The sequence below is a fragment of the Amia ocellicauda genome, chromosome 9, assembly GCF_036373705.1.
Source record: "Amia ocellicauda isolate fAmiCal2 chromosome 9, fAmiCal2.hap1, whole genome shotgun sequence".
Classification (NCBI taxonomy): domain Eukaryota; kingdom Metazoa; phylum Chordata; class Actinopteri; order Amiiformes; family Amiidae; genus Amia; species Amia ocellicauda.
This window is the reverse complement of record NC_089858.1, coordinates 9,176,720-9,202,213: the sequence shown is the minus strand read 5'-3', so window position 1 is coordinate 9,202,213 and position 25,494 is coordinate 9,176,720. Positions and strand designations below refer to the sequence as shown.

General features: G+C 40.8%; 2 protein-coding genes, 1 long non-coding RNA gene and 4 other non-coding genes across 7 annotated transcripts; 1 reads left to right on the top strand and 6 right to left on the bottom strand.

Moving 5' to 3' along the window:
- The first annotated feature begins 429 nt into the window (after nucleotides 1–429).
- dipk1b (divergent protein kinase domain 1B) lies at nucleotides 430–16,541 on the top strand. Its single transcript, XM_066712997.1, has 5 exons — nucleotides 430–1,007; nucleotides 7,489–7,623; nucleotides 12,850–12,957; nucleotides 13,312–13,488; nucleotides 14,012–16,541. The coding sequence occupies exons 1-5, from the start codon at nucleotides 921–923 to the stop codon at nucleotides 14,822–14,824; spliced, it is 1,320 nt and encodes a 439-aa protein (XP_066569094.1). The 5' UTR covers nucleotides 430–920; the 3' UTR covers nucleotides 14,825–16,541.
- Nucleotides 16,542–17,787: 1,246 nt separating this feature from the next.
- Nucleotides 17,788–20,631, bottom strand: LOC136758536 (uncharacterized). The gene is made up of 6 exons (XR_010819973.1): nucleotides 20,583–20,631; nucleotides 19,842–19,899; nucleotides 19,533–19,594; nucleotides 18,926–18,999; nucleotides 18,542–18,598; nucleotides 17,788–17,944 (listed from the first exon to the last, which is right to left on the bottom strand). It is a non-coding gene; the product is annotated as an uncharacterized LOC136758536 (long non-coding RNA).
- LOC136759520 (small nucleolar RNA SNORA17) lies at nucleotides 18,337–18,469 on the bottom strand. The gene has a single exon (XR_010820044.1). It is a non-coding gene; the product is annotated as a small nucleolar RNA SNORA17 (small nucleolar RNA).
- LOC136759521 (small nucleolar RNA SNORA17) lies at nucleotides 18,723–18,850 on the bottom strand. Its single transcript, XR_010820045.1, has one exon. It is a non-coding gene; the product is annotated as a small nucleolar RNA SNORA17 (small nucleolar RNA).
- LOC136759519 (small nucleolar RNA SNORA17) lies at nucleotides 19,168–19,300 on the bottom strand. The gene has a single exon (XR_010820043.1). It is a non-coding gene; the product is annotated as a small nucleolar RNA SNORA17 (small nucleolar RNA).
- On the bottom strand, nucleotides 19,948–20,080 carry LOC136759518 (small nucleolar RNA SNORA17). Its single transcript, XR_010820042.1, has one exon. It is a non-coding gene; the product is annotated as a small nucleolar RNA SNORA17 (small nucleolar RNA).
- A 1,566-nt stretch (nucleotides 20,632–22,197) lies between the features above and the next one.
- Nucleotides 22,198–24,163, bottom strand: mrps2 (mitochondrial ribosomal protein S2). Its single transcript, XM_066712996.1, has 4 exons — nucleotides 24,060–24,163; nucleotides 23,395–23,511; nucleotides 23,152–23,284; nucleotides 22,198–22,949 (listed from the first exon to the last, which is right to left on the bottom strand). Exons 1-4 carry the CDS (start codon nucleotides 24,118–24,120, stop codon nucleotides 22,379–22,381), a joined length of 882 nt encoding a protein of 293 aa, XP_066569093.1. The 5' UTR covers nucleotides 24,121–24,163; the 3' UTR covers nucleotides 22,198–22,378.
- Between the last annotated feature and the right edge of the window lie 1,331 nt (nucleotides 24,164–25,494).

Sequence of the window (25,494 nt, the reverse complement as noted above, 5' to 3'; positions counted from 1 at the left end):
TAAAAACAAACAAAAAAAAAATCGTTATTTTATTTTCAATGTTTACAATAGACACGATTCTTTCCATACATAAAACGTTCCAAACAGAACTCCCCATGTAGGAAAAAAACAGGAATATATATTGTAATGACTGGATTAGATTGAGAATCAAATGTAAACCTTTTGTTCCCCACGATTGATGAAGGTGTTGCCAGTATTAACAAACGTGTACCCCCCTCCCCCTGCTGCCTATATGCATCTTGCTCGATCTCAGATTCATTCCAGTATCATATTCAATGTATCACTCCCTTCTTGTTTTCAAGTGATCGCGCCTTGCTTTTCTGTCGGAGGGCGACAAAACGCCTGCCCGAGTGTCGCATCCCCTTTTATTAAAGCCCATGCCTACTCTTATTCCCAGCAGCGCAGCCCATAGCAGCCCGAGCTCTGCAGCATCAGTCCCTACAAACACAGCATTGCGAGAGCATTCACAGAAACTCATTTCCCGTTTGCTCCGTGGACGAAATATCTCCTATGAGAAGCGACGTAGCACTTTCTCACTTGACAGCTTGCAGCATTTTTGCATTCACCAGCATGAATGATTTGTAATTAGTTGTTTGCAAAACGCAGTGCGAGTTGATCGTGCATTACATTTGTGTGTGTGTGTGTGTTTTATGCGTGGCAGTGCTACGAGAGGCAATGAGACCCTGCCTGCACACGATTTCCGTCACATCGTCTTGTGTATAGACCTTGCAAGACACATGCACGGCTTAGAGGAGATTTACCTTCACCTACGTGTGCATTTGAAACATCTTGGCGGAATCGGATGATGCTGAAGCGTGTCTTGCGTGGCCGCTGCAGCAGGATGTGTTACACCAGGAGGATACTGGAGCGACACTGATTTGACGACCATCCTCTGGATCTGCAGCAGCGGAGGACGCTTTATGTTTTCCGGACAGCCCAAGATGATGCGGAGTTTACGGAGACTGGTGCATCTGGTGCTGTTTTGCCCCCTGTCCAAAGGGTTGCAGGTAAGCAGAGTTGATCTGAGCTGTGATGCACCTTTCACAGCAGCCTCTCATTTGCAATAAGGGAACCAGGCTTGTTTCCTATCTGCTGGCTAGATAAGGGGACCGGGGTTGCGCTCCAAGAGGATTTGCCACCGCAGCTGCAGTGCAACCAAAGTAGCTATATTGATTTCAGCCTTTCATCAGGACAGTTATGATTTGTAATAATTCTGCTTCGCCATTTGATGACAAGATCTGCTTCCCAAGCATACAAAAGCTGTGGTCTTTCACTAGCTTCCTTTTAAGGCTCCATGCCAATTGTGTACTGAAGGTGTGGATTTGATCGGTTACAAATGTAAAGCACGGATAAGCAACCTTTTCAATGTGATGGTATATACATGCATACATGCTTAGATACAAAACAACCTTTGCAATGTGACGGTATATACATGCATACATGCCTACATACATGAACGTCCATTGAAATGGCAAGTGGTGCCCTGCAGGAGACATTGAATCATAGATTGGGCAGCTGTGGTCCAATTGGTTACGAAACATATGTCATTTACTATCAGTAAAAGTGGAGTTAACAAGAGTAACTTGTCACCCTTAGAAATCATGACATATTTATTTTACACGGAGGGCCTTTTTCCTCTGGCATCACTAAGTCAACTTGAGACAGATACAGTATCCATATCAGTATGATGATGAAATTTGATAAGATACAGTGCTCTGTATCTAAATGTAATGGACATAATAGTGTACGGTGTAACATAAAGCAAGAATGATGTTTTTAAGCCTCGTCAATCAATTCTCTTTTAAAATAAAGTAAAATGGGGTCACATTGTCATAACATGTTCCATACATGGGTTTATTTCTACTTTAAATTGATTAACCTGACTGCCAGCCCAAAAAATTAAAGGTTATTATTATTATTATTATTATTATTATTATTATTATTATTATTATTTTCAGCTTGAATCTTAAAATGTGTTTTGCAGTGGCAGGTATTTGTGTCTCATTGGCCTTTGAGTTTTCAAAGTGGGTCAGCTTTATAAACTGGCACATTGTATCCATCCAATCAATAATGTATTGCTTCTGTACATCAATGTATTATGCAGTTCACCTCTTTCGCAAAGCCAGTGCATGCAATGTATGATTGGATTGCATAACCTACACTTTGACATTGGACCAACATGTCCCATTACTTCCCTGTACTATAGATGTGCACGCGATTACAGTATTATCACGAGAAATACATCAACATCAAAGTTGAGTTGACACCAGCATGGCTGCAGTCATAGCCAAATAAATGATCAAGTCACCCGAATGATCAGCGACAGTCCTCCCTAAGTATTTTCCGTGCAAAACTGTGTGTGTTTTGGAGGGAGACATTTAATGGATGCTTTCCTGAAATTATGCATCTGGTTGCATGTTGAGGTTGTAATTGAAGATCCACCACTGACTGGATCATTAAGACCTTTTGCTTTGAATTTGTTTTGGAAAAAAAACATGTATACAGTATGCTGTGATCATGAAGATTAGGGCGTATTCCCAAACACAAGAGATGTGTGGTGCTGAAGGCCATGGTGTATGTGCCTGCTATGTGCCTGGGGAACATAGGTGAATATGGGATGAAGCTTAACGCTGTGTTTAGGTTAGTGGGAACCACGCAAGATCTTAAATGTGTTATATCAAGTTATTCTGTACCAATGCAATAAACCAGTACTAATAAATCGCTAGTTTTGGCAGGAAAACAAGTGAATGTCTAGATATGCCAAGTCAGTTGTTTTATAGCAATTCCAGAAACTCCACGATATACTGAGGTTTGGAGCACTTCTCGTTGGGATTTCATTTTTGACTTGACAGTCATAGTGGATGGTTCATACTGTGATGCTTCATGTTACCATATTGCACTAGATTTGGGTTTCCACAGCCGGGAGTATTGAACCAGCCTGGGTATAGTGTCCTTTCATCAGATGCATTTTGCTGATAGTCAGTGAAGCGTGCATTTTTCCATTTTGATTTCTAATCATGCCTGTCCAAAGGGTGTCAGGGTACCTGTATATGACAATGTCTGTGTATCTGCATCAAGCTTGTGTGGAGAAATACTGTGATAAGACGGTGGCTGATTGGTTAAATTAGATTGTTATACACCCATTGTACTTTCGTGACAATTTACAGCCCCTTCTGAAGTTATTGTGTACAGGAGAGTAAAAAATACGTCTTCATCTCTAGTACTGTGGAAAAGGATTGTATTTGTTATTGTCTCCACATTGTTCTTTCAAACCAACCTTATTATTATTATTATTATTATTATTATTATTATTATTATTATTATTATAATGCAATACAAAGTGCAAAAATACAGTTCAGTACAAGGCATACAACATTACAAATTCAAATGTACAAAATACAGTGCAATTCAAAGCATAATACATTTTACAAATTCCAATTTACACAAGTGAATACAATAAAGGAGGTCTTACATCCTGGATTGTAAAAGCCGAGTGCAGACAAGATGTTAGGTCACAGTCAAGTGCTAAGGGAAAGGGAGCATAGGGGAAATCAAAATAATATGAGTACCAGTAATGCAAGAAGTATGATAAAATGTTGCAAGAAGTATGATAAAACGTTGTAAAGTGCTATAGTAAATTACTAATATTACAAGTACTGTCTGAAAACCTTGACCTTGGGGGGCATGTCTCACAGATCATAATTAGAATTTCTGTAACCTGTTCAGGGTGGTGGTAATGCAAGGAGGTGTGACCTTGCAGCATGAAAACAGAACAGTAGTGCACATTCTTCCTGAACATCTCTATCAGAATTGCTCTTTTGTTGCCTTTACAAGCTTCGTTTCCATGTAATATGAAATTACTTAAATCTCATCTAGTGCAAAGGTAAATAAGGAAAAGTGAGAATTTGGGAACTTTGGCATGCTGGTTAATTTTGTCATGATTATTTCCACTCCAAAATAACCTAGGCCCATAATAAAGTGAAATGGCACGCGGAAGGTTTGCATTTTGCAATTGTCTGCTCATGCAAATAAGATAAGGTACCTCACGCCATAAGCTCTCCTGAGCTTTGATTACACAGCAGAATAGAAACGATGTGCAGAGTGGAACAAAAATACTTTTGAAAAATGAAATGGAATCTAAATACTCTTCCTTAAATCAAATATAAAAACAGATTGCACTTTACTATTAGTAGCTGACACTTTAAATGATAAGGTTTTCAGTTTTGACTGATACTGTTAGTGTGCCAAGCCTCTGGTCTATATAGTAGAATTTGGGATTCAGGTTACACCGTCTGATGTGGTTATGTGGTTATCACCTTTCACATGTCTCTTGCTTCCTTTCATCCAATGTGTTTTGCTTTGAGAAGGGTTATCGATGTTAAGCTAGTGGCTTCATTGATGCTACAGATGTGTTTTTTTAAAAACACCCTTATAATCGTGAGCCTTATACAGCTTTTCATATATAGCCCTTGTCTGTTTTTTTTTCTTCTTCTTCATATAAAGTGTTCATTTTTCTAGGTCATATTGTGACAGGAAGGTAATTATTGTCTCTGGGCTGGTTTCACAGACACAGACTAGTGCTGGTCTTGCACTACCCCATGTTATTTTAGCTGGGGTACTCACTAATACTAACTGATGTCTGTGAAACCAGCTGTGTGTGTTTAGTGTTTTGTTTTTATTTTCAGAGGATTTCCTTCTGTAAAGATGTGAAAAAATACCAGTAGGTAAAAGTGCACTGCCTATGATTTTTTATACAAGGTTTATTGCTTGGCAATAAATCATTAATTTCTGCCCAGTTTTTGGCATGCAGAGAATAATATCGTTCTTTGTCACACAGTTCCCTTTAGAAACAAAGTATATTGATTCAAATAGTTTGAATGGGTTGTCTGTTATTTCATCATTGATTCGCTGTGCAAGAGTTTTAATATTCCAGCCTCTGAAATATTTCTCAGTCTTTATGTTACATATCCATGGTGGCTGTACATTGAGCAAAGACATCTTTATGCCATGAAATTGCAATCCCCAAACTAATAATGATACCAGTGGAATTAAGAATGTTTACTATACAGTTTCTATTGATTACATAGACTAGTTTGATGCTGAAGAACAGCTGTCCAGTCTGAGGCCTTTGAAAAACAATGAATGTCAGATCAAATACACATTTGTCAGTAGCTTGCGGCTGAAGGATTGAACTGTGAAAGGCATATGACTGAATGTATCCCCCAGGGTCAACAGTGGAGAGGTCAGTATCTCAGTCTTTCCCTGATACTGACAATATAAGAATATTAGAAGTGGATTTCTTAGATACTTTGCCAACATTTGTCAGAACCCTGGTAGTGTAGGCATTTTATGATGTATATTATCAATTTATGACTTTAATATGAATCTATTATTATTTTAAATGTTGGTGGAGATTTGTTTTGGAACACATTTTTGGAATATATTTTTGGGAAAGACTGCATTCCCCTGCTTTTGACATGGCTGCTTTTAAATTGTGGAGATCCAGTCATGAAGGGGAATGTGTTTTAAAAAATAAAAATAAAAAATAACTTGCCTCCTAACCCAGTTTGAATTAATCTATGATTTGACAAATTATGTTGGAATGTGATCAGGGAGTGAAAAGCTTTGAGGCCGAAGGAGGTGTATGGGTATATGTCAGAGTTTCCGTGTTTTTTGCAGACCAGGTCAGTTGTGATTAATTAGTGGAACAGAAGCAGAGGACTCCTTCTGCATGGCTGGGCATGGAGGAGGAACAGTGGCATCTGCGCCCCCTGCTTCCGCTTTGTCTCTCTGGAACGGTCAGTCACTGAAGGAAAAGTCATTCCCCGGGCTGTCCTCGAAAGCCTTAACAGACGACACACAGCACTCCCAGTAGCCACTGACCCCGACACACACGGGAACAGAGGCCTGGATGTTCTGTCCTTCAGAAAAGTCGTTGCTTCTCACAACGTGGGCCGCTATATGGAGTGTCCTCTATTGATTTGCCTATGCAGAGTTTTATGTGTGTGTGTCATTAAAACATATACAATTACCTGTGGTGACTTCAAGTAGATTGCCAATCATAAAATGTGTAGTTGAGGCTCGTTTTGGTTTCATACCTATCGTGGTTTCTGAGTATAAGCTGCCGCAGTTATGATTCATTTTCCTGATTTGTAAAGAACATAAGAACATTAGAACAAAGGGTTGTCTAGGACAGTAATTCACTATGCGTAGACAGGTTTTTTTTAGTCACCCCCCCAAGCTGATTTTCTTCTTAAATTACATAACTGGATATTTAATTTGCATCTGAATGTAACACAGATTTAGAACAGCCTAACTCTTATTTTTACCAAAGTGAGGACCATTAACATCAAACGTCTTTTTAAATATAGTTTGACCTATCTCTGTTCAGTATTGTTTGATTCCTACAATAAATAAAGGAAAGGAAAGAGAAAATGTCTTAGAAATATCTTTAAGAAAAAGCCTTCAACCATTTTTCACCATGATACCGGACGCACCAATCGAAAGCTTTGCTGTAGGGAGTGCATGTCATTTTTCCTTTCAGTGTGACTGTTTTCTGTGATATAAGATTTTACATATTATTGATATGGATGTATTTACGGTTTACTAAACCCTTCTACTTCGGTTGCTTAAATAGCTGAATTGACTTTCTCCAAATTTAATTACTTTTTATACCAAGGAGGTACTGATTAGATTTTGTTCAGGATCTCATCAAAGGGAACCTGCCAGAGGGCGTCTATCACAAGGTTATTGCTATATGCTGCAAAATGAATTGTGTGTGTCATGGGAAGTATTTGTAATATTGACTCGGAGCTTGGCTGATTTAACACCCACCCGCTGAGAGTTCACACCAGGTTGTTCTTTATGATGAAATAACTGACATTAAGAAAGAGCAGGGTCAGAAATGTCCGTGTTTGACTCCATAAAGCAATCCTGGAAAAAGTGGCATTCAAATTATTGGCTACTGTCAACAGTCTGCAATTACTGTAAACATGTACGACGCTCTTACTTTAAAGACTCCACTTTCACCGTGTTTTAACTCCACCACTGAAAACAAAAGACTGTGTTTTGATTGAATTATGTGTTATCTATGTGTTTTGCCTGTTTATGATTTGGAGTGTGGGTGCTAACCTAGCGACTTTCTTCGTTCTGCTAGCTCTGGGGCTCTTTTACCTCTACCCCTGTTTTTTAAACAAATATAATTCAGTACAGAAAAATACATTTAAAGGATGTCCATGATCCTTTCCTGGCTTCCTGTGTGAGTTTACTATTGTAAGGGGTGGAATTACCATAAGATTCTGGTTTTCAATTCAATGCAGGATTTTCTTTTTTAATGACAGTCTTTTTGTGGTGCATGGTGTTGGTGTGGCACTTAAAATACCCATTCACAGAAGTGCAAATTATGGGGTTTCCTTTGGGGCTGTTGAAATGATCTGTTACAGCACAGCTCCTACTAATTCCCTGTTTGTCTCTATCTCTCTCTGCTAGAGCCGTCTGCCTGCGATCAAGGTGAAGTACCTGTTTCTGGCTTGGCTGGGTATTTTCGTAGGGAGCTGGGCTGTCTACATGCATTATTCATCCTACTCTGAGCTGTGTCGTGGACATGTCTGCCAAATGATAATAGTAAGTGGATTTACCCTCTAAAGGAGTACTTTGTCTCATGTGCTGTTCTCCTGTAATTCTGTCTTACTTCTTACACAGTCCATTGTACATGTTCGGTTGGACTTTTCTCTAGTCTTTATGCCACAATATTCACTAACTGGAGTTGTGATGGAAATATTAATCACAGGGCTCTGAACCCTATTGGGGAAGAGGGTGCAGCACATGAAGTATCCCCTACACCTTCCTGATTGTTCAGATTTATTTTCTTTTTTCTTTTCTTTTCTTACTAGAAGGGTCTGATAGTCTGGCCAATAATAACCAAAGCAGAAGTAACAAAAGAAAACATATATAACATACACAAACACACACAAGATATTCACTTTTCCCCTGCTGTAAACTGTCAATGACACACTGAGATATTACACAGCATATTTGCACATTTTCTTTCCTTCGTTTTATTTGAAGGGGTGAGCAATTATAAAAACCACATACATAGCTGGAGTCCATGTGATGTTTCACATGCCTTTTACCTCCTTTTCTCCGGATGTCATTGTACTGCCCTCCCTGCTATGTCTCCCAATCCACCGAGTGTGCCTCAAAGCTTGAAGGCAGTGTAGCTCTGGGATGACAGGGCCTGTGATGGTCACAGCACACCGGCTCTCTGCTTCGGCTGGCATCTCATCTGCATGCTCTTGTTTGTTGTCTGAGGAGACGGGAGATGAATCATGTTCTCAACACACAGCAGGTTCTAATTTTATTTGCTAATCCTCTGCTAAAAGCTTTTCTTGTTTCACCTTCAAGACGTGGAATAAATAAACACTATAAAAGCTTTCCTCACAGATTAAAAGGCATCCTCGAGCACTCATTTCCAATTCTATTGTGAAAACCCAGCGTTCTGCTTTGATGTTGGATTACCACAGCCTCAGCGGTAAGTAAGAAATTATAAAAAAACTAAAACAACTTGGGATGCCACATCCTGTTACATGAACAGTCACGTCCTGTCCACATCTGGAGATGGGCTTGGTCTGAATCCATTGACAGTGCCAGATGTAACACAATAAACATGAGGATACCTTATATTGTATCACAATATGACCACACAGCTTGCAAAGCATTGCTGCAAGTGCAACGGTGTCTTTAATACTACAGAGGCTAGGTTACCAGCAACAGTTACTTAGTAAGAGAGCTTCTATAATCTCAGTACCTTCTTTAGAGCCAATACCATCAGAGCATTAAATAGAAATGGGAACTGAGAAGAAGTTCAGCCGCAAAGTTTGTTCACACATTTACACAGTGAAACATTTCCCCCCTGCATTATAGGTTACCACAATGCCTGGCAAACAGGACTCGGATAAATGTTTTCTGCGTGGGTCCGCTATGGGTCACAGAAATTTGACGGTGCGCATTTAAAAAGCCATTAACTCGGCTGACGATAGTGTAATTGCTGGTATTTGTCTTTGCAGTGGTCATTATAGTGTATCATGAAGAATTTAATAGTTAAGCTTGTCCGCCTCATTCGTTTCTCATTACAGATTTATCCCCCTTTTACGTCCTGCTCCTTGCAGGGAGGGGAAGCAGGCTGCTTCACAGGGCCTGTGCTCAGGTTACAGTGGATTAATGACATTATCATACAAGAGTGATGAAAAAGGCCCCAGACCTACAGCTAGGGTCTCTCCTTTGGCTATGAGGTGTGTGGAAAGACAGCTGAGCTTTTCAGGTCGTGCCTTCACACAATAATCCGCCTGTCTGTTGGAAATTCTTTGCCTTTTTGGTTTTTGCTTTGTTTTGTCAATTTCTGCCAGGCAATTGTCGAGCTGGCGGTCAGTGGCTTATTGCAGAGCAGTGCCATTGTGCAGAAGAGCTCCTGGTACAGGTGGCTTTTTAGAAGCACTGGCGTGTGTGTGTGTACAGTGTCAAGCGCAGACCCCTACCCTGTTTTTCTCATCGAACACAAAGGAAAACCGTTCAGCCCACGTATCACGCTTGGTTGCGCGTAGCTTATTGATCCACAGAGCTCATCGATCATTTTTGGAAGGATCCTGGGGATTCCATTTCTAAAACCATGTTAGAGAGATTCCTTCCCCCGGCATTTTCTGTCTTTGTGTTTTTTCTCTGAACTTCAATCAGGGCGCTCCGGTCCTGATTTCCTAGAAGTTGGTTTGCAATTTTCGACCTGCTTCAAATCATGACAAGGTTTTCTCGGTTATAGGCTATGGAATTGCCTCTCTGTGAAGCACCTCTCTTTCAATCTTGTAATTATATTTGTCACTCTGCTTTCTTTTCAGTGCCGTCCTGACATTTGCAGGAGTGCGATGCCCAATACTGAACACGACACCTTAACTGTGGTCATTCTCTGTTTTTATTTCCCCATTACATTGCCTGTGCATTCCTTGCTTTCGATTCTAAACCTTGTACAATATTTTGTTTTTTCAGAAATGCCAAAGTCATCCCAATATTCAAAACAGCCTCCTGTCCTTATCTTACTTTGTGCTCCTGACGTCAGTTTCAAACCAAGCAGAAGTACTTCTGATGATAGTACTGATGGTTCTTTTTGACTCTATTGTTACACTTCCGGCCTCTCCATAGAATAGCTGAATTGCTTTGGCAGCTCCTATACAAAGAAAATGTTTCTCTTCCACACTGCATGGGAAATACAAATTATATTTAATCTACCCTATTATATTCTATCTGGAAAGTATGCCTACAGTTAATACAGATATGATGTGTTTACATTGTAAACTTCATTAGTCCAAGTACCAGTTTTGGCTAGATACAATTCCTGATGTACAACTGCGCATTTTGATTTAACTGTCGTAAAATTACTTAGGCTGTCTATCAAGAGTATGCACCCAAATGCTTTGTTTTGAAAAAATGTCCCAGGTTTCAAAGTTGTTGTTTTTTAATTTAAGCTTTAAAGACATGTTGGAGCTATGGTAGTGTGACTAAAGCTGCTTCTAGCTCAATTCGTTCGAATCTCAAAATGTCAGCTAATTTAAACCTCTGCAATGCCCCCAATAATAACTGTCACTCACTGTGCTCAGGAACATTCAGTCACAGTGAATGTTCTATTTCTGCCCCTCACTGACATTTCCTGCATAACCTGCCACTTGAAGCAGAGAGAACTATGAGAAAAGAAGAAGATAAATAAGACTCCTTGGTTGGCTGATTTTGAAAGGACAAAGGACCCTGAAAACTGCCATGAAAGCAGAAGACATGCTTTGCTGACTCAAATCAGACTTTGCAACGTCTTACAGTAAAGTGAAATATTTTCTCACACAGCTGTCCTAATGAAAGTACCTAAGTTAACAAAAAGCACTTCCTGACAATTAAACTAAATGTGAAATGTATTTATATATTTATGTGTGTGTGTGTTTGTGTCTATGCCTCCTTATCTCAATATTCAGACATCAGGACAGAGAACCGCAGTTATTAATAATAACCTAATTTCAATGCTAATACTTACAAATTGAATATTCATTATGTATGAGGTCTCATTTATCTTTATTTTACAAGTAGTCCTTTTTTACTCCCATGTTTTAATACCTTTCGTCTCCTTTTCTTTAATATTTCATGGATCTTGGGAATGGTAACGTGTTTCCCTGTCAGTTTTCAGTGTTATAAGCTTGAGGCTGTATTCATGTCTTCAGATCTGAGCATTAGGTAACATTTGAAGGGAGCCAAGTGTGTTGTAGGTCATTCATCACCTTTCAGGGAGTCTGCGAATGGGCTGCAACCACAACGGTTAAATAATCAGCCCTTTGTTTGGCTCATAGTGAAACAATACATTTGTTAATTTGTTCGTTTGATTCGTTAATCAAAACGCTAAAACTTGTTAGCACATGAAACAGTCAAAATGGTCAGAAAAGGGAACTCTACTGTGTGAATAATAAGCTTCTGGATACATTTTTAGTCACTTGACCTTGGCTTGCCAAAATCACAGGTAAGGGTATGGTTGTGAGTAATTTCCCCAGTTTTCTGCTGTGTGGGGTGTCCTCTGTGGGTCTGCATTGTTATTTCCACTCCAATTTCACTAACCTCTCTCAGGCAATTGAAGCAGAAACAGCAAAAGAGTGTGAGAAAAAAAAGCACACACATAAGAGCTTATGCAATGAATACATGACATAACACAGACGTACAGGTGATCCAGCTGCTTTAGAAGCAGAAAACCTGCAATATGTTTTTATTATTATTATTTCTGATCAAGGGCATTTTGCTTTGCCTGCAAGCACAAGAACAAAGATTTAAACCTGCTCTGTCATGTGGGGGGAAGAGAAGGGTGCACCCTGTCTACATCGTTAACAGTAATGCACACTTACAGCAGAGCGAATAGGATCAGGGCCTTCTGTCATTGCTGTAAACCCTCCCCCAAGGGAAGGCTAGATAAAAACAAATTACCGAAGCCTTGTGCATTGTGCTGGCTAGGGCTAAAATATCCATTTCTGTTGGACGACTGCCGCTGGATATTCAGCCCCACAGAGTCGGACTCCGGCACAGACGGAAAAAGCAGGTCCCCATGGCAACCACACAATACAATGCAGGAAGTCAAAGCGTACACACTTTGTGTAGCAAACAAGGTCTGCGCTCCATTTTACTTGTAGAAATTGTACAAAAAATAGTATTGAAATAAAATATGCCTTTAATTTAAGCAGCTAAATTTCAAGGGGGGAATTGGTAAATCCTAGTTTTGGTTTAAAAATAGTGATGCATTCACAAACGTTGCTATTGTCTGCTTTTCAAGTAGAACTTTTTCAGGTGGTTTTCCTTAAATCTATGTACACTTACTTCACACACTTCCTTATATATCTATCCCCAGTGTTAAGTGACTTTTTTATTTTTTATCTGGACCGCACATTCTTGAATGGAAATATGTGTTGCTGTAATAATTGCATTAAATGCACCTTACAACAGAAGAACCATCCATTTATATTTCTATCCATGCATTGTTTTGATCAACAATTTTTAATAAATGGACACCCACATTCAGACATTTATAGCACTACTTAGTGAATACAGTATATGATGTAATTTACTTTGACACAGCATATCAGATATGAATGTCACTGAATATAAGTTTAACCTTTAGTGACCCTGTCAGGAAAACTGTTAAAATCCTGCCTCCCCAGGTCAGTAATAGTCCATATTAAATTTGCACAACAATCACAATATTGTTGACACATCAATGCTTTTCATAGATCTAGGAAAAAGTGATTTTACTATGTGTTTTTTTCTTTGTTTTGTACCCTTCAGTGTGATCACTACAGAAGAGGCATCATCTCTGGATCTTCCTGTAAAGCTCTTTGTGAAGAAAATACGTTGGTGTTACAGCACTGCCTGTCCTCAACTCCCTCACACCAGGTACACACACTCTACATGTCAGGAGCAACAGGCTGTAGATCATTGTTACTCCTCTGCTTAATCTTACCTTAGGTATCTAGTTTTAATCCAATAAAAACGAAAAACGACTTTCTGGACCTTCAAGATTTGAAATTGTTTCTGTTTCTCTGCGCCAACATTCATTGCAGTTTGGATTTGTAAGATATGAGAGGCATACACAGCTCTTGAACCTTGGTAATCAGTCAGTCAGGTTGATTAAGTAGTGTAATGTGTACATTCTCTAGATCGATTTATTTTAATTGAAAAGACTGTGAAAACTGCATTTGTAGACAGGTAAGGTGAGGGAGTCTGGCTAATTGTTCTTTTGGAGTGCAGGTTTATAGTGGATCTTGGAAGCATAAGCCGGTGATAATCAAGTGTGGGATTGAGGAGACCCTGCGAGGGGATGGCAGCCCAGACTCGGCGCCCAGGAGGGAGATGACGCTCTTTGACAAACCCACCAGAGGGACCTCCATGGATGAATTCCGAGAGATGCTTCACAGCTTCCTGAGGGTCAGTGATTCTGGATGTAAACAAAACTCCATCTGGAATTTTGGGCTTGTGATATGATACTAAGATGGATCCATGCTTCATTAGTGATTAAATTAATGATCTAATGAAATGTTTACATACACAGAATCGTTTCACAATTGACATTTAACTGGGAAAGTTTTACTTTGCAAGGCCAGATGGATGTCAGTTGGGAGTGGACCCTGCACAAATATAGGACAGCTAAATGAGTAATTGACAAATGTAGCAATACAGAAATGAAGAATAACCAAGTGTGGCAGTTAAATAGCACAGCAATCAACCTTGAATACAATGCTGAATCAGCTCAGAATCAGGTGTCTAGCTGTGGGAACAACAGAGGGAATTCTATTGTCTGCACTGTTTCAGGAGGTCAACAGACAAGACAAGATTTGATAGATAGACAAGGTCTAATAGAGAGATAATAGAAGCGGATTTTGCTCAAGTAGGAGTTTAAAGGGGCCCATAACTATTTCATACTAATGTTTGTGTTCGTTTCCTCCTCCAGTCCAATCTTGGTGAGCAGCCGTCTCTGGGGAGCCTTGTGGGCCGGGTGATCTCTCTGTCAGATGTTAACCAGGATGGGAAGGTGTCCCTGGCTGAGGCCAAGTCTGTGTGGGCGCTGCTGCAGGTCAACGAGTTCCTGCTCATGGTGGCGCTGCAGGAGAAGGAACACACCCCTAAATTGCTGGGCTTCTGCGGCGATCTGTATGTGACCGAGCAGGTTGCCCACAGCTCCCTCTATAGGCTGGAGGTCCCTCGCTACCTGCAGCCGCTGGTGCCCTCGGCCCTGCACTTCAGCGTGAACCAGTGGTTGGCTCCGGCCTGGCCTCGGAGGGCCAAGATCACGATCGGGCTGCTGGAGTTTGTGGAGGAGGTCTTCCATGGCTCCTACGGCAGCTTCTACATGTGTGATGCCAGCCCCCGGCACGTGGGCTACAACAGCAAGTATGACTGCAAGATGGCCGACCTGCGCAGCGTGGCCTCCGAGATGGCTGTGCGGGGCTACCTGAAGGGCCGCCACTGCGAGCACAACAGCGACTGCACCTACGGCCAGGACTGCACGGCCACCTGCGACAAGCTGGTCAAGCAGTGCAACACCGAGGTGGTGCAGCCCAACCTGGCCAAGGTTTGCCGACTCCTGCAAGACTACCTACTGTTCGGTGCCCCGCCTGAACTCCGTGAGGACTTGCAGAAGCAGCTACGAACTTGTGTCACCCTCAGTGGGCTGGCCAGTCAGATGGAGGTGCACCACTCCCTGGTTCTCAACAACCTGAAGACACTCCTGTGGAAGAAGATCTCCAACACTAAGTATTCCTGAAGACTGAAGAGGAAAACCCCATGGAACACTCACAGCTTCCTGTTTTCCCAGGGGGCGGCTGTTTTTATTTATTGGATCACCAGTAGAATTGTACTCTCTTGATGTACCAGAGCTGAAAGTGGTACCGTTTCAAGCTCAGGATTAGATGCTGTTGAGCCCCTCTCTGAACAGTTTTTAATAACTATGCCATTTTAATGTGGTCAGCCTTTTCTCTGGACTTTCTAAGAGAATAATTGCTGTACCATCCTGGGAGTGTGTGTGTGTGTGTGTGCTTCACCTGAGAAAGCGGGATAGGGGAGACCTTTAAGATGATCTAGAACTTCACATATTTTCAGAGCAAACACTTCTGGAATTTAATTTTGAAGTGTGTTTCAGTGTCAGTCTATGGAAGAACAAGATAGGTTTGTGTGTGTTCGGACAACTGTGTCTGTTTTTAAGGTAGTTGTTAATTCCTTTACATTCTCAGGGTTTTTAAAGAGAGAGATTTATTGTACAATTGACATCATTTAGAACTGTACTTGGTGTGATAGAGGAGATGGCAAGAGGGGCATTACAAAGCTTTCTAGTGTGAGACTAATGTGCGATTAATTTATGTTTTCTTTTTAATTTATAGATGATTGTGTGTGTGTAGAAAGTTGTAGAAAAGTGTAGGATTTTTCTTCAGAATGGTTATGAAAAGCAGGTTTGTGACTTTCCTTTCCATTGTAAAGTTGGGGTTGAGTTGTGTGAGGCAGCTTTCTTGCTTTTGTTTCTTTCCTGAACTACTGCACTGTGGATGAACCTAGCTTTTTTTCCTTCCCCAGAACGGGATGACAAGGGTTTAAGTAGCAGGTTTTCAGGTCAGCTGCTCGCTCTCGAGCTTATCTGCATTTTGAGCACCAGCAGTTGTGCATGGTTGTCAATGAGACATCATTACAAAAAGGAGGACAGTGCGAGCCTGTTCAGCTAGGGGCTGATGGCTGTATGACAACTGGGCAGCAAAACCTTTTCCCTTCAAATCCTGTGATTGCAAAGTTCAACTACATGTGTTCTTAAGAGAAGGCTGCTTTCTTCGTTGTGAAAATTGGATTTCTATCCATCATTCAGCTGTGCCAGAAGATTGTTGTGCAACTGTTTCAATTTCCTCTAAATTAAATGAACTGTATGCAGCTTTGTGTTCTCTAAGCACATTCCACACAAGCATCTAGTCATAGCTTCTGCTCCAGACAGGACTACGGACCTAAACTCCCAAAGCCCATTCTTGTAATACAGTAAATGTAACCTTTTTTGGGGGAGAATGAACTTTTGAAAAGGACCTAAAGGTTAATGAGTAAAAAGATGCTGTCAAGATTGGTCTGTACTCCAGTGTCAGCACAGGAAAGAATTGTGACAGATATCCCTTTTGCAAACCTGAAGTCTGCAATACATGTGACAACCACCCCAGAGGCAGTGTGTGAACTTACCAACAAAAAAACACAATTTCAAATGTTTTCTTTATTTTACAGTATGTGTCTGTATGTATATATATATATATATATATATATATATATACACATATATACATATAATCACTATCCTCAAGCAATAGCCATAACTTTGTTTGCAGACATATACATTAACAAACTGTGAAATATTTAGGAAATCTCATTGAAGTAATCTTTACTCATTTGATTATGCAAGTCTGTCCCCCCAAGTGGTATAGTGTTAAACTCAAGAGAATAAATCATGTTAAGAATCATGGGGAAAATGTGGTTTATGACTTCTATTCAAGATTGATCAAATTATATGCAGTCATAACCTTTTTCAATTTCACAGCTTTTAGTATGGTTAGAGAATGTCTAATGCAGTATGCAAGAGTAATGAAAAGCACAGCAAAAATCTCAAAAATAAAGATCTTGAGCATTAAGATACTTCACACTTGTCATTTAAAAATACTGTAGCTGAAGTCCTGCTTATCATACAATGCTCATCTAGTGTCCATTTTATAATATTAGAAATTCATATTGATCTTCCTTTGCCTGGTACAAAAGCTTCTCCATTTAAACACTATCAACTACATCTTTTTCATTTAGTTTCCCACTCCCTCCCTCATTTTTGGCCATATAGAAACCTACATATGGCGAACAGTCTGAGGCTAGTTAGCATTACAAATGAGATTCCCACATGTATCTGGATCGGTAAGTACAGGAAACCAAATACAGAATCTGTAGTTTATTAGTATCACTTTAAAAGTAAAATTTAAATGTATAGCAGGGTAATCTAAAAATGTAACAATACAAATGCAAGATGCCTAACCAGGAGGTCTGATAAAGCTGGACATCTAAATAAGTTACAATGAAAATCTGAAGTCATAGTTTGCATTTTAATAAAAGTCCATATTAAGAAAGTTAGTCTCCACTAACCTTTCTTTACTCCAACTCCCTATTGCACTAAACCATAACAATTCAGCTCAAATGCTTCACAAGCAGTCCCCCTACAGTTCAAAACATTCTGGTTCATGAACCATAAATCTTGGTGGAAAGGTCTGTGGACCATATTAAACCAAGTAGCGAGTGGATTAATTTTATAAATAACTAACAATGACATTCTGAAGAATCACTTCCTTGATCTTTATCAAGCCCAAAATGTAATAGCTTTGTTTTTCAGTTTCAGAACCTTCCAATAAATAGTTTGGTAGAAATCAGTTCTATGAAGTGGCCAGCGTCCATTGTGAACAGTGACTTCCATTGCAGAGGCTAAAATTAACTAAATTTAGACTGGATTGGAATACAAAGGGGTACCTACTCCCTTATGCCTAAAAGGGCCAACTCTAGCCATCAAGATTTGATTGGATTTACCCTTCATTGTTACCTCTGGAAGGACTCTAGAGAAGTGACATGCAATTTCTTGGCAAGAAAAATCAAAGCAGAAACCAGATCCGATTTCCTGCACCATGGTGTTCGGACTAGAGCTTTCATTAGTTTGTAAAATAAAAACAAAAGGACCAATCTTTAAAAGGTTTTATTAAATTGACAAATCCAAAGCCCAACATTTATCAAACTTCTCCTCACAGATCACAAATTGGGGAGTCAGATGACATGTGCATGCTGTCCCAACAGACTGCATTCAAGCTCTCCAGGCGTGATGTTGCTGCGCCTTCACCTGTAATAAAGAAACCATTAAAAATTGTTTCCCCACAGCCTTCCCCCGAAAGGTTTTCCCATTTTACAGTGGATTCTCAATTCAGTTTAATAGGGACCCAAGAATGAATCCTCGGTTTCGTCCTGCTCCTAAAATCCATGACAAGCACCAACAGATCCAACAAACATGGTTGGGATCTGCCCATCTCAATACAGCTGAACTGAACAGTTACCAGACTATCCAGTTTAGCTGCAGAAGCCTGAACACAGCTTCATTAAAAGGAAGTTGCAGAAATAACACCAGGATGTCCGTGTACAAGACCTCCAAAATCAGCAAGTCCTCCAGCAGCACACTGCTTAGCTAGGCAAAGGGAAGGCTGGCTCTTGCATTAACACTACATTTTGAATTATCACATTGTCGGGCTATTAATCATTCTTGTGCCCACTTTTTCGAGACACTGAATGCAGACTGTGGCCCATTCCTCTGCGCCACCTAATGACACAAACACGACACCTGCAGTCGTGCTGCAACGCCTCTAGGGGCAGGCAAGCAGAGTTATACCAAGTATTACAAATCCAGTGTGGCAGGTTTCCACAGCAAGAAATGCAGCCTACTCACCAATTCCAAACCGAATTCCATTGCATCCTATCCAGTCCTTAGCCACTATCAACTGCTCTGCAATTTTCAAAGAAACAATGTTAATGGCATGAAGGAGAAATGAGGCAATCTATAAAAATTCATAGATATTACTCCATGCATAACCACAGAACTGTTCCAGAAGCCTGCCACAAACTATGCATCTATCTGGCCACGTACCATCCCCAGAGCTCACAGTCTAGAGCACTGAGGCAATTGATGGCCAGTTTCTGTTTGCCCTCTTATGGCATAACCACAGTATTCAACCATGATCACATCTCATGGGGCAAGTTTCACTACAGCAGTGATGTAGCAAGTTTAACCCTGGTAGTTTAGCCGTTAAAAAGCCCACATGCACAAACTTACTTCAGGGTTCCCACTCAAGACATGCCATAGCTGCTACACATTCTTCTGAAAGGCTACTCCAAGATTGTAAAAACCTGTAAAGAAAAATCATTTTAGAAGCCTGGATAACAAATTAAGGATCAGAATACAGTGTGGAATTAAAGTCAGATCTGTCTAATGCAGGATTTCACCCCACCCACCACCATCCAGATTAAGTACACAAATGGCTAGAATAATCGAAGACTAAAGCTTTGCCGATATTTAATGTCAGGCTAAGAAATCATCCTGGGCACCACTAGTTAGGGAACCCGAACGCAGTTATAGCCTGTTATTCTCCGCCACCTTATGACACAGGTGAGACACCTGCAGTCACACTGTAACGCCTCAAGGGGCAGGCCAACCACCATTACCACAGTACATATGGGCACAGCTCTGAAGTGGGAGTTCATTTACAGGACAGGATGCAAATGGGATTAGAACTACAACCTTCAATACTGCATTCATGAACGGAGATGGAACTACATGTTCACATCCGAATTAGCTTCCTTCAAGCGGTAACACCCCCGTTAAACTATTTTACACATTCACACTTCATATTCCAAATCACTCATATGGCAAAGCAACTCACCTTCATTCTGGTTAAGTTGATCCCCCTCAGCTTGGTTCCAGTTCTATAAATAGCCATTCAACCTAGAGAGAAAAGTCTACATTTACATCTTGAACTAGATCAGGTTTAAAGAATCCTAACCGTGCAGACACTGCAGGAAAGCTATAAGCCAATTTTAGTCCAACCAACACATGACCACTACAGGCGTTTGGAAGTTTGAAACCCCATACAGGACTTTTACAAGACGCACATTTACAGCGTAACCCTGGCTGTTACAAGTATAATTGTTCTGCAGTTAATAGTTTTATGCACAAACTGAATCAAGTTTACCTGCAAGACCGCACCCCTTAGTCCGGAGAGGATGCACATGGCGTGACGAGGCGCTGAGCTGCAGGAACAAGAGGGAAGATTAGCTCATGCATGAGGCACAGGACCATCTGTCGGGCCAATCATCATCCGCAGCCCCCATTAGTGCGGGGGCCCGATCGCAGACACAGCCCGTCTCTCTCCGCCGCCTAATGACGCATGCGCGGCACAAGCAGCCGCGATGCAACGCCTCTAGGGGCGGAGCTGTCCCTCCCCACGTGGTGAAGGAACACCAAACGCGTTAAATTACCTCAATTTATTTCACATTATGCAACTAAGGGTCGATATTTTTGTTAGAGACCACAATGCAATTCATTACAAATCTAAATTAATGGATTTGGGGAAACAATGTATAGTTGGAGGGCTTGTCCAATACTGCCATGCACTACGCATGTACTAACCCATTTAATAGGACAGTGAAAATGCGCACCCTAATGAAAGATGTCACAGGTAAAAACTGATACATTAAGAAATATGAGTTAGTGCACATCATTGCAAGTAAAATCGACCTATATTATACTTACAGGTCACCTTCAATTAACACATCTGACGTAGGCATAGGATATAAAAATGTAATTTTTATGTTGTAGCACATTTACTTATCCAGAAATAAACTAACTTAAAATTACACATCTGATATGAGATTATACTATGCATTTATTTGTACGACAGAATTGCAACGTTAGGCTAGAAAGCACTACCAACCTGCACAGGCCTCTCCCTCCGAACTGAAAAGGACCAGGAAGTCTTTGTTTAAGTGCTTATATAGTGGCATGGAGTACGGAAGCCGTTGGAGGGCAAAATACGTTTGCCAAGGAATGCGACGAAGAAAACGACACGCAAAAACGCGCTGACTTTCACTTCCCATGTTATAGTGTGGATCTAAAAAGCAGCCTATGAAAAGGGTGAAGGTGTTTTTGATGATGGGACATTGTCACCACCAAAGTAAAGGGGAAGCATACAAAAAAGTGAATAACTATCTTTAATATGTAGTGAAAAGAGATGGAATTCTGAAATTATATCAGGTACTTGCACGGCCTCTTCGGATTATTGTTCAATGTATAGGGAACTGATTTAAATATTTAAATCTCATCCTGGAAACTCACCCCTAGTTGATGCTGAATAATGAAACAATAACTTGAATCCACATACAAAGTTTTAAAGCAGGAGCATTTAGGAATTATAACATGAGGTATTAATTAGCCATGGTGTTAATGAGTTTATTCAAGATAAGGATATGGGAGCAATAAGCTACTAATAAACATAACTAACAAATAAACATACAAAAAACACAGAAACTGTCTTCCTCCACAGTTAACTTTCTTTGGTCTTACCATAGATTTGGAACAGCAGAATTTCTGAACTTCTGCACTCAGGCCAGTTAGTGGCTGCTCCAGCTCAAATTAAATAATCAACTGTATGGTGATTATTCAAAAGAAAGGGATATCAATGATTTGTGGAAAATTAATTATTTTATATTTGAAACTTTTTCATCAAATGCTTCAACGCCTTGAAGAATGAAAAAAGGACTGAAAGAGCCATTCAGTAAAACTAAAATCAAATGTAAAATGGTCAAATAAAGTAATATTTTGTAATAAACTTAAAATGTCAAATTTCGGAGGCATTGTGTTGTATCAGAAATGGTAGAAAATCAATCTGAGAGATAAAATTGATAAAAAATAAAATTCTACAAAACCAGACTATTTGCTTTCCAACATTCCCATCTGATTTGAGGCGTTCAGCATGAACATTTTTTTAAGTTGGAGCACAGAGCAGGCACAATTTTCCCTGCTCCATCTCCGGGCAAAAACCTGCTGCTCCACTGCTCCACTCTCCAGCTCCGCTCCAAACCCTGGTTCTTATGGTTAAGAACATAACGTGTTGAATCCTACAAATGTAAAACATTGATAAATCAGGAAACACTGAAGGATGAATATTCATTCATACTGAGGATTGTGGGAAATGAACATAAAGTTTACAATCAAGAGGAGGCCGTTCGCCCCATCATACTCGTTTGGGTGGTTCTTGAAATATAATCATCAATAATGAAAGGCAAGCTCCAAAATCTCTGAACATAATTAGTGAGTTTTGCCTAAATATTTGATAAAAACATCTGATAGGAACCTTTTTCCCCCCCAGATACTCCTGTTACTGATACAGAAAGTGAGGGGTGTGGTAATAATGTACACAGCTAAATCTAAGAAAGCAGTGTGAAGTTAGTTACATACTCCACTTTGAATGCTGTTTTCAAAACCTGGAGATGGTAATATGGTGGTATTAATGCAATATTAAAGTTGACCTTGGATCACATAGCCAGCCGTTTTTAAAGTTTAATTAGATAGAGAATGTATTTATTGTTTACACAATACAAAACCTTGACACATTCTACTGAACGGGTCAGAGGAACATCGCAAAAGAAGCAGAAATTATATCACAAGCATCAAATATATACACAGACAGACAAAACAATGCCAAGTAGTACATTTCAGACATATTTCTGATCAGTCCTGAGACAATCTAGAAGGTACTGATCTTTGGTCTTCAGGTCTGCTCAGGCCATAAAGGAGCTCCATCTGCTTCCTCTTGTCCTTGGCTCGTGTGATGGTCATTTTAAAGAGCTTGCAGTAGAGCTCCTGGGCGGCCGCCGAGTCGTCGTTGCCAGGGACGGGGTAGGTGATGAGGCTCGGGTTGCAATTGGAGTCCACGATTCCCACCGTGGGGACGTTCATCTTGGCGGCGTCGCGGACGGCCACGTGCTGCTGGAAGATGTTGTTGGGGGTGCTGAGGAAGACGATGAGGTCGGGCAGCCTGACGCCCGCTCCGTACTGCACGGGGGCGTTGGTGAGCAGCCCGCCCTGCCAGTAGCGTGTGTGGGCGTACTCCCCGCAGTCCCGCGCCGTGCTCTCGATCAGGTGACTGAACTGCCGGCTGCGGCTGACGAACAGGATCACCCCCCCCCGGTACGCCACGTGTGCCGTGAAGTTGAGCGCCTGCTGCAGGTGCTGCATCGTCTGGTCCAGATCGATGATGTCCTGCTCCAGTCGACAGCCAAATATATATGGCTCCATCAGCCTGAGGAGAGACCCAAAGAGCATGGAGTGAAGGACAGAAGGGCTTTACTTTACCATGCATTTCCACATTTAGCTTTTTCAAACTTTAGCACTTCATTTAAGCAAGGAGGTAACCTTTTAAATTAAAACCCGTTTTGAAAGAAGACACTACATCAAAGGTTTCACACTTCAAGTTCCAGAACTCTATTATTTTTCTAATTCACCTGTGTCTGCAACCTCTTTTGTGGCCCAGGTGCACCCTGGCATCGAAGAGGTCCTTCAGAGAGAAAAGCTCTGACAGGCGGAAGAAGTCAGGGTGTTTCAGGGGCTCTGAAAATATCTTATCACTTCCAGCATCTGAAAAGACCAAAAAGAAAAATGGTTACATATTGTATGAATTCTATAGTACATCTAAGATCTTGAGCATTTTGAACACCCAGTTGTTAGATTAATGTGACCATATTTACCCGCACTGTCAGCTGAGGGCTGGACCTGCGCCGCTGCACTGTTATACAGACGGCCCTGGATGCCCGAGAGCCCTGGCACCACCGCGCCCAGACTGGGACTGCAGAGCCGGGGGAAAGCTGAAAAACACCACACACACCATCACACCCTCTGAGCTACACAACACATGTACATCACATGCCACAAACATGCAGTACACATAGCTGCTGTGCATTCCTTGCCTGTGTGTGTGTACACACATAGCTATATACATTATATAAATACACATATATTATATAATATGTAAATTATAAAATTATGTATTAAAAAATATGACACTGACATGACACGACAATAAGTGGAATTGGAAAAGAAGGAAAAAAAACAGTTTATGATCTGAATTAATGCCATAATATTTCCCCAATGGAATTTTTATTTTACAACGAACTGTTCAATTTAATTACAAATGAATGAAAATTTCTTATGAATAATCTTGTAAAATTAAAAGCATAACTAATATAGACCTGTGTGCAGTATCATGCTGTTACATATCGCGTAGACAGTTAATATTAGCACAGATCCTGATGCAAAAGCTAAAGTTTCCTGACATTTATTTTCCCCACAAATGCTCCATTTGACCTTTACAACGTCCAAACATATCGGTATTTTCATAAATCGTAAAATTCACCTTTCTTCAGTAACCCAGCAGCCATGCCCGCCTCTCTTGTCCTGGAGGTCAAAGTGAACATTGACCAAACTTTATTTAAAAACGCACAGAGTGAACAATCGGCTTCTTCAGAGCCACACTGCCCCCTGCTGGACCCTGCGCACTGCGGGACACATGGGCTGTGGATCTGCGTCACAATACAAGAACAGAAATTTACAAACGAGAGGCCATTCGCCCCATCGTGCTCGTTTGGTATCCATTAATAACTAAGTGATCAAGGATCCTATCCAGTCTGTTTCTGAATGATCCCAAATTGTCTCTTCAGCCACATCGCTGGGGAGTTTGTTCCAGATTGTGACGCCTCTCTGTGTGAAGAAGTGTCTCCTGTTTTCCGTCTTGAATGCCTTGAAGCCCAATTTCCATTTGTGTCCCCGGGTGCGTGTGTCCCTGCAGATCTGGAAAAGCTCCTCTGGTTTCATGATTTTGAAGACTTGGATCAAGTCCCCACATAGTCTCCTCTGATCCAGGGTGAACAGGTTCAGGTCCTCAGTCTCTCAGTAGGACATTCCCTTCAGACCTGGAATAAGTCTGGTTGCTCTCCTCTGAACTGTGGAGCCCAGACCTGTCCACAGTATCCAGATGAGCTCTAACTAGTGCATTGTACAGTCTGAACATCACTGCCCTTGATCTCAATTCTACACATTGATGTAGAATTGATACAGTATACAATTTACACGGGGTGATGTATTAGCATATTTATTTTAATTAACTAATACGTTACTGGCTTTATAAAGCCTAGGATATAAATCAATTAGCGTGTAATGGTAGTAGGTCAGCCGACTGTTCATACACAATGTAGCAATGCAATACTGAGTGCAGTATGCAGATGGAGAAGGATGCCACCATGCGGGCAGTGACAGCAGGCAGGGCGGCGTGGTTCAGCCTCTCTCAAGGGCACAGGTACGAGAACTCGCGGCTGCTCTTCAGCTACTGCGGCTACAACATAACACGCAGCTTCCATTGTGCATGCAGGCCAACGGACAGGTTTTGTGCGTCTAGCTCAGTGTTTTTAAATCAAAGTCTTAGTATTTATTTATTTCCAATTTATAACCGAACCACAGAGAAGCGCAGTCACCCGCTGTACAGGACAACAAACCAAACCTACGGGAGCAAGAGGCCAACGGTGCACGCAATGCCGGTAAGTGACTTGGCCTCTCCACTCTCTTTTTTCCTGGGGGAGGAAAACTTGCAGAAAACTTCCATTTGTTTTTTAATTTTATTTTCTTTATAATGCTAAATCCCCACGTTGCCTAGTAAAGGCAGACATGCAGTGTAATTCAGTCTAATTCACCAGATAAACTGCTTGAAATTCTTAGAAATATTTTGTTTTCTATATTTGGTGTCATTGTTTTTAATTTCAGTGTTCACTTTACATATATACAGTCATGCAGAATGT